This window comes from Cervus elaphus, chromosome 5, assembly GCF_910594005.1.
Source record: "Cervus elaphus chromosome 5, mCerEla1.1, whole genome shotgun sequence".
In the NCBI taxonomy this organism is placed as follows: domain Eukaryota; kingdom Metazoa; phylum Chordata; class Mammalia; order Artiodactyla; family Cervidae; genus Cervus; species Cervus elaphus.
Window position 1 is genome coordinate 16,919,064 of NC_057819.1, and position 12,348 is coordinate 16,931,411.

A 12,348-nucleotide genomic window follows, 5' to 3' on the forward strand; every position below is an offset into this window, starting at 1 on the left:
CAGTGTTGGAAGGTTCCCATTTCTGCACACCCTCTGGAGCATTTGTTATTTTTACTGATGATGGCCATTCTGACTTGTGCGAGGTGATACCTCGTTATGGTTTGGACTTACATTTCTCTGATAATTAGCAATGTTGAGCATCTTTGCATATGTCATCTTTGGAAAAAAAACATCTATTCAAGTCATCTGCCTGTTTTTTGACTGGGTTGTTTGTTTTTTTGATATATGTTTTATGGGCTGTTTGTATATTTTGGAAATTAACTCATTGGTTATGTCATTTGCAGATATTTTCTCCCATTCTGCCAGCTGTCTTTTTGTTTTGTTGATGGTTTCCTTTGCTGGGCAAAAAGCTTAAGTTTAATTAGGTCCCATTGGTCTATATTTGCTTTTATTTATTTTGCCTTGGGAGACTGACCTAAGGAAATATTGCTATGATTTATGTCAGGATGTTTCCCCTGTGTTCTCTTCTAGTTTTATGGTGTTATGGCTTACATTTGGGTCTTTGAGCCATTTTGAGTTTATTTGTATGGATCACATATCTTCAAAATATAATTGAAAATACATAACTAAGCTTATAGGTATAAAAGGGATATACTGAAGCACCAGAACTGAAGAAACCGTTGCTGTGTTGGTGTGCTGTTGGTGGTGACTGGGGAAGGTGGGTGGCGGGAGGCAGGACCCAGCCACGGGCTTCCAGGCCACCTGGAAAGGAAGCTCACTGCCTGAGATGGACCAGAAAAGCACTGCCTTTTCCGTAAGAAGGGTTAGAGCATCTGGTTGCTACCCTGAGTTAGGGCTCAGAGGGAGCCATCAGCTCCAGGCTGCAGGAGGAAACATCATGTTGAAAAATCTAGCCCACAATCAGCTCTACTCACAAAGTTCAGAAGACGCCAACCTGGAAATCCAATGGAAAAACTAATTCGGAGTCAGTAAACCCAGTAAGACTCCCCTGCAGCCCCAGGGGACCCCCAGAGGAGTTGACTCTTCAGGTTGGGGGAATGGAGGCAAAACTGCAGAACAGTGGGAGATGGGTGTCAGCATTCCCCAGAGCCACTTGTCTAAAACATTCCATTTTCTTTAAAAAGCAACACAAAACGAAGTTCCCCGTGGTCCAGAAGACTGCCCACAGACCTGGATGAAAGTTTGTACACCCAAGAAGCTAAAAGTAATGGAGACTGTTTAATGGAGATGGAACAGGAGACCCTGCTTTATCCAAATCACAGGAGCAAAGCCATATTGAGGTGTCCTATGACCCAGGTAACACTTTCTCTGTTAGGGGTGAGGACTGGTTACATGGTTAAAATTAAAGCGTAACTCCAGTTGCTTTAGAATGAGATACATTTTTCCCACCAGAAATGTATATACAGAGGAAGTTACAGAGCCCAGGGTAAGGTCTTTAAATTCCTAATGTGTAAATGGGTATTTCAAGGTAAACAGAACCAGCCATATGTCAACATACTGAAACCAAAGATCAAAGGATCCAGGCTTGCCTTTTCCTTCCCTCTGGTTCCACTTAAAGGTGTAGATGATAGCTGTAAGACCAGGTCACAGCCTGGCTTCACCTTGGAGTCGGCCATTCCTCCACTGTCCCCTCCCAGAGTGTGGACACTAGACTGAGAATAGGGATGTCGATCCAGTTCACTGCCTGACTAGCTGTGTGACCTTGGGCGATCATATGACCTCTCTCAACCCAGTTTCCTCTCCTGAAAAATGGAAGGAGTTGGACAGACACTAGGTGATCCCTAGGGCTCCTTTCATTTCACACTGGGAGCCACAAAGCCTTTTACAACATAAATGGGTTATGGCCACAAACAGGAAAGAAGTCAGGGGGTCAGAAAAAAAGTACCAGCACCATGAGCTCAATTAGGAAACCTCCAAGATGCCAAGGGCCAAATTGCAAAACCCAGAACATCAAAGTGATTCCATACATGGCTGAGGTCAGAGGCTAAACCATTTTGGAGAAAAGCACAATTTCATTTTGTTTAACTCAATTACTTCTAGATGAGCATGATTTCATTTCTGAGCATGAACTCAGTTCTCCTGAATCATGACCCTCCTCCAGTGTTTACAAACGGTTTGAATGAATTGATGAAGACCCAAGTCTCTGGACCACTCAGCCCTCCATCCAGCTCTACAGCACCTCACTTGATCAGCAGATTAGTGAAGAAAAGAAGCTAGAGCCATCTGCTCTGGAATGCTAGTTATAATTGTCTTCAGGAGGAAATAGGAAGCTCTGAAAATATGTGCAAGTCATCCCAGGTAATGGTGAAAACATCCAGAAGGGCCCTTCTAAGAGTTGTCACCATTGGCTAATCTTCCTTAACCATGGCACTAATTGATATGTTAGGCCTGATCAGTCTTTGTGGAAGGTGGGCATGTGGGCCACCTTGTGCAGTTGTAGGATATTTAGCAGTATCTCTGGCCTCTGCCCACAAGGTCGCCAGAAGTAACCCCAGTTTGCGACAATCAAAAGTCTACAGATCCTGTGAGTCAGAGCCTCGGGGAACCAGTGCCCTGTCTCTGGGATCAGCCGCTGAGCTCAGCTCCCACAGCCACCTCATCTTTTTCTGTCCTGAAGACAGAGGGGGCCCAAGACTGGGTGAGGAAGCCAGCCATCTCTACCTGCTGGGAGTGAATTCACCCATGTCATCTGTGAGACTCAACAGCAAGTGAGAACAAGAGATAGCTCCAGTTGTGTGTACCCCGGATCAACTGTGTATTCCCTTTTTGTGATTCTCTGAAAGCACACGCTGAGTTGTATACAGCAGTAAAGTCATTTCCAGAGTTCTTCCCTCTCACAGTCCCTCCAGGGCCAACAGGAGTTCCATTAATCATTGACAGCCTGGAGAGAAAGTCAAGCCATATGTGCGGTTCCAGATTCCTACTGCTCAGCCCTCCCCCAGCCTCGGAAGATGAAAGCCTTGGCATTTGACTAGGCAAGTGATAAAACATTTTCTCATGTAAACACTGTGCCTAGGGCCACAGTCTCTATGCTTTAGACATCACGAGCAATATTTAAACTGCCAAGAAAGAAATCGGGCCAGAATAGGCTAATCTTCCTCAACCATGGCACTAATTGATATGTTAGGCCTGATCAGTCTTTGTGGAAGGTGGGCATGTGGGCCACCTTGTGCGTTGTAGGATATTTAGCAGCATCTCTGGCCTCTGCCCACAAGGTTGCCAGAAGTAACCCCAGTTGTGACAAAAGTCTACAGATACTGTCATGTGTCCTTGAGGGAAGGGAGCTAAGTCACCCCTAGTTTAGAACTGCTGGAACAGGCTAGTTTGTAAAGCTTAGCCAGTCCCACCCCCGTAGACCTAGCATTATTGCTTTAGACTTAAATCTGCATGAATGTTTGCTAAAGCAAGTCACATTCATGAGGCCCAATTCTAAAGACAAACGCTTGTCTGTCCTGGTAAGTGTATCATTCTCTTTTTCTTTTTTTGGTATCATTCTCTTTTTGGCCTAAGTCTCCAGAGCCTTAAAATTTCATAGAAAATTTGCTTTGCAGGCAGCTTCTTTATTCTCATAAAAATTAAGTTGTAAGAGCAGAAAATATGACGTCCAATTTTGTGTTTAAGCAGGAACCGCAACATGGACAGTTGGGCCTCAGTTCGTGGCGTGGCTGAGTAATTTGTTGGTTGTTTCTTTGAGGTCCTTGCTTAGGGTCCAGAGAACCTTTATGGCACATTTCTTTTGGAACTACACCACATTTACCTTATGTTTCTGAAGTGGTATGTGGCTGCCAAGAATCCTCAGGACAGTGACTAAAATGGCTGTTTGGTATTCAGTGGACTTCTTCTCATTTTATAAGGGAGGATAGGTTCCAACATTTTACTTGTTCATCTTCTGAATTTTCATTCTTAGAAGTGCCAGATTTTTATCCCCAGTGGTAAAACAGAAAGGAGGAATAGAATAGAATTGCAAGTCCAATTCCTGTTGCAGGGCATGTCAGCCACAACCCTGCAAGTCAGAATTTGACTGTGGTCAGATTACCTCATTGGAAAATAAAAGTTGAAGACCAAAAGTAACAGGAACCATGAGAAAAGTACCATTTGCCAAAAGCAATGCTTGTCTAGCTCAACAAATTGTATACCAACAAATTAAAGCATCTTAGAAAAATTTACCTTGCAGACTGTAGAACTTCACAGTTAAAAGAATTTACATTTTAAATTACCTAGATCCGAATTCCTCCCTCCAAGGAAATCCCTGTGACTTTATCGTAATGGATAAGAAGAAATGAAAGGTGACCTGTTGTTGTTGTTTGTTTTTATTAACTGCACTATAGGAGAGCTGGGTAATCCATTCCCCAGTAATCCTTTCAAAGTGGCCTGACTGCCTTAAGGAGCTTTCCAGTTCTGCAGTCCTATACTGTGACCTTAATAGCCAGTTCATGATTCATTGGAAGTAATGCCCAAACACCACCCTTCTGGAAGAGAACTTCGCCTGCGTGTCAATTCCAGGAGTGCGGCCTGCTTTGACCTTGTGTGGCTCTCCACAAACACCACCCCCCAGCCCCTGAAGAAGCATCCTCGAAAGACGGCGCCATGCCATGCTCACAAGCTCAGGCTGATAGCGGCGATGCTTCGGAGTTTTACACACTGTCTTTAAGAAGAGGTCGTGCACTAAAGCCAACATTTTAGATCATTGCTTTATTTGACTATTTATTCAACAGAGTTCATTCCTTTCAAGGTGGATCTTGTGATCTTTTCCTCTTTCTGAATAAAAAAGGTAATGAAGAAAAAGCCTGTACTTTTGGAGACCTAGAATCTTACTTATGCTAATAAGCTTTTGACTGCAGTTTTGTTTTAACGATATTTCCTGCTGGCATCGCGGTGGCCACACGGAGCTCCCCACCCTCCAGTGAAGATGGCTGTCCATACCCACCGCCGTTGAAACCGAAAGTAAGAGTTGAAAAATGCACCTTTTACAATAAAAAAGTAGAAACCAATTCAATTTCCTTTTTTTTTTTTTTTTACGAATATAAAGTTTCTTGTAAATATGTACAGTCTTTGAGCTAGTTCTATAGCAGGAAGCATTTCACAAATGAGACACACGATATACACTTTGAGGGCTAAGAAGCCCATTTCTCATGGAGATCCTAAATGAAATGCCAAGACTGAACACCATTTCCAGTGACCTCTCCAAATACTTGTGGACCAAGAGACAAAAAATCTTCAGCAAACATTCAGTCAGATCTGCCCTGGAAAAGGGAAGGGATGCCATCTGACCCCGAAGACTGAGCGACACACAAAACACGACAGTGTGACACTGGCCGAGGATGCGACGACATGGAGGAAGGGCCGTGGGCATTTCAGACGAGAAAGCACTTCGGTTAAGGGACGAGCAGGAAGGAGCCGGGACTCGGGCCAGGTTGCAATCTGGAAAGTGAGCTGAACCATGGACGGGGGATTGAAACGCGGTCATGTTCACTGGCTGCAGTGGGAACAGGTCTATCTGTCAGCCTACCTAGGATGTGCCTTGGTAGTTCGAGGCGTGGAGAAGCGAGAGGCCTGGTGGGAGATTAAAGGCAGAAATAAGGCCGCTAGTTAGCTTGCCAACAGCGAAGCCTCTGGTTGGTTCTTTAACCAGTTGCCAGGAACCTCACACCGCCAGAGGAGAGAAAGGGGGCACCTAAGGGAGGGTTTCCCCGCCCAGTCGGGGTGGGCGAGTTGAGGGCGGTTTCTTTCTCCAACTTCCTGGTTTTAGTCTAGCCCTAGGGAGAGGCTTGTCTGGGGAGTCACAGTTTTCGTGGGGTAGAACCTGCTGGGTTGTGTGTGAACAGAGTCATCCGCGAGGGAGTCGGCAGGGAGACGTGGAAGTGTGAGGTGTGGTTTGCTGAAATCCTTCTCTGGTCGTAAGGCTTGAGCGTTTGGTTTTCGTTTGTTCAGTGCTACAGACTGCAGCTTGTGGCCGGTGTGTTGGCAAGTCCCAGAGGGTCTCAGTTCGGCGGGAGCTATGGGATGGACCTAGTGCATCGGCAGAGCAATCCAAGGTGGGCAGCCAGGTCGGGGCTGGGGGCAGCGCATGCAGTGAACCGCCATGCAGAGCTCCGGCATCTCTTCCCACCCCAGGGAGGCGGGAACAGCACACCGTCATGGACAGGATGTGAGTGCCCCTGGACCCAGGGCCCTCTTGGGGCTGGGCTCAGAGCAAGTCCAGTACATGCTTTCCTGGCCAAAAAGACATGGAAAGCAGGGATAGCAGGCCAGGGGTGATGCTGAGGGGCAGGGAGGGAAAACTCCTCAAGGTCCCTTGGCCCCAAGTCACTGCCTCCAAGCAAGGCCTGATGACCTCTGTACATTCTCAGCTGGTGGGAGGGCAGGGGGGAAGTCGTCAAGGCCATAAAAGGCAATGAGGACAGTAAACATTTGGCTAAGATGTCGCTCCAGGTGAGACAGGGCCACCTGTGAGGACGGACTGGACGAGGGTGGACTGAGGTGAGCACAGGAGGTTAGCCGACAGCAGGGGCTCGTCTACGTACATTTCAGTAGCAGAGACCTGATGGTGTGACCTCGCTACAAATGACTACAACAGGAAATACGGTGCTATTCAAATCTATTAAGAAGTCTGTTGTCTTAAAAAAAAAAAAAAAAAAAAAAAAGAAACAAAAATAACCAACCCTAAGATCTTAAAGTAGCTATTAATTAGGATTCTAACCACGCTGTAGTTGTAGTTAGCCCCAGGTTGGTTTCCTGTGATGAACTGGTACAGGCTAGAGCTAGGTACAAAAGTTTATGAACGCTCTGAAAGAGTAACAAAGTGCAAAGAGGGCAGCTACAGGGAGGTGCCGGCAGCTCCCAGGAGCCCCAGCCCCCTGCCCCTCCTGGCTGCAGGGAGTCCGTGCTGAGGCGGGCCTGGGTCCAGCTGCGCCAGGGGCTGGCTGAGCAGATGGGCGCTGGGGTCCCCTTCAGCAGAGTTCCATAGTGTTTGGTGTTTTCCTGCAGATCAACATGAGGAGTTGGTTTTTCTGGCTGAGATTTATACTGAAGACTGGTCCCAGACCTGAGAACAAGAGGAGGAGGGGATTTAGCCATCAGAAGCCGGAAATCGCCATGCTCACTTTGTAAACAGGAGGCCCACACTGGGATACTGCAGGAGGACGCAGTCTCTCCTTCCTGTGGTTAACAGTGAGGGAAAGGCAGAGCCTCCCCTCAGAGCTTGGGAAACTCGCTGAGAAGTCCCCAGTGCTGTAGAAGTACTTCTGTGGTTTACACGTACCATTTTATCCAGATATCAGAGGAGGTAAGGCTTCCCTGGTGGCTTAGCTGGTAAAGAATCTGCCTGCAATGCAGGAGACCTGGACTCGATCCCTGGGTTGGGAAGAGTCCCTTGGAGAAGGGAACGGCCACCCACTCCAGCATTCTGTACAGTCCATGGGATGGCAAAGAGTTGGACATGACTAAGCAACTTTCATTTTCAAGGAAAACAGTTAAACAGCATTTCCTCCTCTCTCTAGTGGCTGGGGTGCCAACAGATGGCATTAGGAGAGCGTGGTCCAGAAAGCCAGCACCTGGAACTGGTTGGCCTGCCAAGGCATCCGCAAGCTTTCGCGCCCCGCCCCCACTTGAGGGCCCCTGGTTATCAGCACACCCCTCCAGCGCTTCAGTTGGTAACATGAAAGCTACACAGGTAATAAATGCACATGATTTTAGAATTTCAAAAGGTGCAGAGTTCTTCTAGAAGGCAACCACTGTTACCAGATTTCAATGTAGCCTTGCAGAGAAATTCTTGATGTTTGTATCTTTGTACACATATATATGTTTGAAAAAAAGTAAAGCATGGAACCTTCTGAATGGCTGGCATGTTTTGTGTGTTTAAGAATTTGCTTGTCTGCACAGAAACTGCGAACACTGGTTGCGTTTGGGGAAGGGAATGCTGTATACCCTTGGTGGCTCTTACAGTTTGAGGGCCACACATGATCCATTTGTAGAGGAGGCCCCTTCTCAAGCTATTTTCTTCCTAAACTTCTTACATATCCCACAAAACCCTAATTACAGTTGTGGAGCCTCTTCCCTACGGCCGTGGGGGCTGAGGCGGGTGAGGGGCTGAGAAGGGCACCTCCCTTACCTTGTTGACCTGGGACAGCGGGGTCCTCACGGCCCCCACGGGCAGCCGGCCCCTGCTGCTGTCCTCAAACAGCCGCCCGGGGGAGCGCTCCCTCCGCGTGCTCAGCATCCGGCCGGGGGACTTCTCGCGCTCCAGGGGGCGGCCGGGAGACTTGTCCCTGCGCAGCTCGGTCCGCCCCTCGCGGTAGCGGTGGGGTGTGCTTGGCTCTCGAGGGTGGCTGGGGCCTTCGGGAGGCGCTGGGCTTGAGGCCACGCGCTTGGTGATGTGCTCGTTGTATGTCGGCGGTCCGCGCTTGTTGGGGCTGTGACAACAGGGGAGGGAGGTGAGGAGCTGAGTCACCCCCATGCCCATCTCACCACAGGTTATTAGAAACAGATCCCAGCTGGAGTCCTTCAGGCTTCATGTTTACCTCGAGAGTGAGGACAGAAAGAAGGCAGAGGTAACAGCACAGAAAAATCAAGCTTCCTAGTCTCAGGGCAGGCTTTCTGCTGAGCACCTACCATGTGTCAGGCGCTGTGCTAAGCTCGTCAAATCATCCTAACAGCTCTGTACGCTAGGAACAGATGACCCTCATCGTACAGACAAGAGGATGGAGATGCAGAGAGGCCAGGATTCCAGTACAGGTCAGTTTGACATCATAATTCCCATACGCCACCCCACTGACTTCACAGGAAGTCTTCCTTTAGGGGTTAAGCCTGTACTCATTACTGTCAGTTGCCAAATCTGTCCCACTTTCGGGCCTCTGTTGGTTACCTCTCTGGGTGGCTTTCCAAGAGCCTTTGTGCCAGAGGTGTAGAAATCAAACCTGATCCAATTAGGAGACAGAGCAGGGCCAATGCAAACAGCAGACCAGGCTCAAAAAACATATATATGAGCCATTGAAAGTAGTGGGACCTTTTCTTACAAATGATCTACCCCTCCATCCAGCCCTGGCCTGCCTTGCAGAGAAATTTTCATGTTTCAAATGAAGATTTCACCAGGCATGGCCCTTACCACCCCTCTGAAGAAGCAAGATCCAGAAACACAGAACTGACACACAGCCTTCAAAGTCAGTTCCTTCCCACCCTCGAGCAGAAAAGGTACTGGGGCCCTCGTTATCTGAGCATAATTAGTGCTGGGAAAAGGCAGCCTACTTAAAATGGGAATGCCATTTCACAGAGAATATTACTTGAAGACATATTTTGATTGATTGGGGCTTTATCTTAGAAAAAATAAAAGTAGAAATCAGGAAAATATATTTTATCCTAGATATTTAAAAAATCTAAATTACAATTATAATTACATGCTAAGAATGAACCAAGTATGAATCACTTACTGATTTATTATGCTCTAATTTTCTCAAGAAAATTGTATCCTAACATGCTGGGTGACATCCTCCACCAGTGATGTTGGATTTTGTGCAGTGAAATCGTAAAGTCATTTAAATATTTGACAGTGTCACCAGAGGCCTCTCTTAACCCTTTGATATTTAAATCTTTCCCTTTGGAAGGGATCAAACTTGATTTTCTTTAATTATTGGCCTAACTCTAGGGAACCTCTTCTGTCAATGCCCATTACAGAAAGCAACTGAGCAGCAAAGACACTGACCGGTCCGGGAGAGGAAACTCTCTAGAGCAAGCTTGAGGGCCAAACCCAGACAGACGCCTGTTTTAATAAAGTTTCACTGGAGCATGGCCACGCCCATCTGGTGATGCACTGAGGTTGCTTTCATGGTCTAACAACAAAGTTGAGCAGTTGAGACAGGGACCGTATGGCCTGCAAATCCCAAAATACTATCTAAACAGATTGGTGAACAGAACAGAAATAACTCTAAAGTGGTCAGTCAGTCTATTGTAGTTTCATATTTTCTTCCCTGTGCAGCTCAGACTGTGGCAATTCTAACCACCAGTGCTCAGAAAGCCACACTTTCTTGTGCTGTGTTTGCAGCAGTAAAATTTGGGGTAACTTTTGATTTCAACATCTTGAATTCAAGGTTTCATCTCCAGTCATGTGGCTTTGTGACATGGAAGACAAAAAAATTCAGGAGAATTATATTAAGCCTATTTGTGATGGAAGAAAAATTATAAAATGTGCCCATCATAAAGCAAGTGAGAGGGTGCTCACTGCCCAGAGGAAGAAAAGTGGTTCAAGGAAGGCCATTTGAGAAGTCAGCTGAGATTAATGGGATGAAGAACACACTCATTATTGTAGGCCAAGCTGGCCATCTTCCATCTCCATATCTGTTAATAACCAATGGTCTACCACATCAATTTTATGTTTCTTGCAGAGTTACATTTCTTGCTCTGCTGAAGAGACCAGGGTGGTGTGGCCTGCGGTGAATCAGTCTCCCAGGCTGGCCTTCTACATTCTGGACCTGCCCAAAGCAGTCCAGCAGCAAAAAGATGGTTTTATAAGCCAAGAGACAAAGGCTAGCTGCTGGCTTTCCCGAGAGGCCTGGTGGCAGCAGGCAAGAACAGCAGGAACTGGAACCATTTTTTTTCACCACAGAGTAAGTCACTTCTCACAGACACACCACATCATCTCAAAAGGAAGGTGCCTGACCATCTAACTAGTGAGGCAGTGGAGAAAAAAATTACCTAGTTACAGAACTTGGGTTTTTTCTTGCATGACCTAGAGGCTAAATAAAATCTAGACATTTTCAGGAGGGGACGGACTACAGCCCTTTGAGCAGTCACCCCTGAAGCAGAGGCCAAAAGAGTAAAGAGCAGCTGACTATTTAGCACTTCCAGTTTTCTAGCAAGTTCTGGAATTGAAATCACACAGACAGACATTTCTGACCAACACTTGTATTTTAACAAAAGAGAGACTCTTCATTAGGACATAGCCTCAGAATATTAAGTTGACAACTTTCTTTTCTAAGTATTTTGTAACCTTAGAGGTGTCCACCAAACTGAGTCCCTTGAGGATAAAAACTGTCTTCGTCTGTGTATCCCCAACACCAGGTCCGGCACATGGTAGGGGGCCCACATAACTGTATAGGGTAGTATGTGGGCTTTGTAAACCAGTCCACAAAGTCAAGTCCTCGGTCAATTAGATATTCTTCTAGGTTGAGAAAACTCATCTTCTTTGTGGGCCAACATCTTAAAATTATACGTCTCAAATCCCCACATGGAACTGAATCTGGCTCCTCGCCCTGGGGGTCAAGACAAAGCCAATCCCCCTTCCACCCACTGCTGGTGGGATAACAAAAGAGTACAGCCTCCAGGGAGGAAAACTCAGGGACATCTATCAGAATTCCTTTTCTAGGAATTCAGCCTCCAGGTAGATTCTAAGCATTCTAAGTGAAGATACACCAAGTCCTTTACTACAGCAAGAAACTGGAAACACCCAAACATCCACTGATAAAGGAGCAGTTAAATAAGGTATAGTCATATGAAGGAATGCTATGCAGGCATTAAAAAAAGAGAAATACTTTGTGTACCCACAGGAAGCAGTTTCCAAGATACAGATGAGTGTGCACGGTGTGCTGTCACCTGTATGAAGAAGGGGACGCATGCTTGGGGACCAGCAGGGTAAGAACGCCCAAAGACGGGTTTCTCCCTTAAAAACAAGCACAGTGGTGTCACTATCTGATCTGTCTTGGTCCTCCTGGGAAAAGACGAGAGTTTAAATACTTAGCTTTATTTCATAATAATTTGGGGGGACGGGCCCACAGAGGACCTAAGATTCTTTATTAGTGTCTGAAGAAGAGGTGGCCCCAGCCTTCAAGACAAGGAGAGAAGTGTCTTCCCCAGACTCAATACCAGTAGACTTTCTTGTGTCTCTGAGTCCCCTGTATCCCCAACCATATGTACTTCACTTAGGCAAAAATCCGATAAGGAACTAACAACGTAACTTCCTTTGTGTTGAGAGGTTGTGGGTGTCCAGTTCAGTCTGCTTTCATGGAGGGAACTGACAGCAATCATAACCAGTATGAGCATCCTATCTGTACTGTAGGAAGAAGGGCCAAGAGTCAAATAGGAATCCTCATCCAACCCCGTTGCTTTCCTTTCATTTTCTCTCTCTCCTGCTCTTCCTCTCTTCTCAGGGTTTGTTTTTAATTGACCTGATGCAGGTCTTGCACAACAGAAGTGCCCTATCTCTGGACGGTAAAACAAACAGTGCTGACTGTTTCACATGGCAAGTGTCTGAGGCAGTGAAACTAAGTTGGGAAAAACAAGAGGCTAGCCAGAACATTCAGAAGGACGTCCTCCTGCATGTTCCTAGGGATCTGTAAGGCCACACACACAAGTAAGCCTGTACCCAAACCCAGAAAACACCTAGGAAGGCCTCAGTCT

The 12,348-nt window shown here is 46.6% G+C and overlaps 1 protein-coding gene and 1 long non-coding RNA gene across 12 annotated transcripts in view; one reads left to right on the top strand and one right to left on the bottom strand.

Moving 5' to 3' along the window:
- Positions 1-400: 400 nt before the first annotated feature.
- LOC122693883 lies at positions 401-12,318 on the top strand. Of its 4 annotated transcripts, none has more exons than XR_006341049.1 (8): positions 401-1,257; positions 2,002-2,259; positions 2,437-7,246; positions 7,461-7,633; positions 8,433-8,694; positions 10,338-10,559; positions 11,499-11,583; positions 12,099-12,318. It is a non-coding gene; the product is annotated as an uncharacterized LOC122693883 (long non-coding RNA). The 4 variants fall into 4 exon arrangements; XR_006341052.1 differs by having other exon boundaries at positions 402-1,257; positions 8,616-8,694; XR_006341050.1 differs by having other exon boundaries at positions 403-1,257; positions 2,802-7,246.
- Positions 4,635-12,348, bottom strand: part of CIT (citron rho-interacting serine/threonine kinase) — a 172,055-nt gene continuing 164,341 nt past the window's right edge. For all 8 annotated transcript variants that reach the window (XM_043901815.1, XM_043901816.1, XM_043901814.1 and 5 more), the window contains 2 exons: positions 8,072-8,372; positions 4,635-7,006 (listed from right to left, as the gene is read on the bottom strand). In XM_043901815.1, coding sequence (XP_043757750.1) covers positions 6,983-7,006; positions 8,072-8,372 — 325 coding nt within the window. In that variant the 3' untranslated portion in view covers positions 4,635-6,982. The remainder of the gene's footprint in view (positions 7,007-8,071; positions 8,373-12,348) is intronic.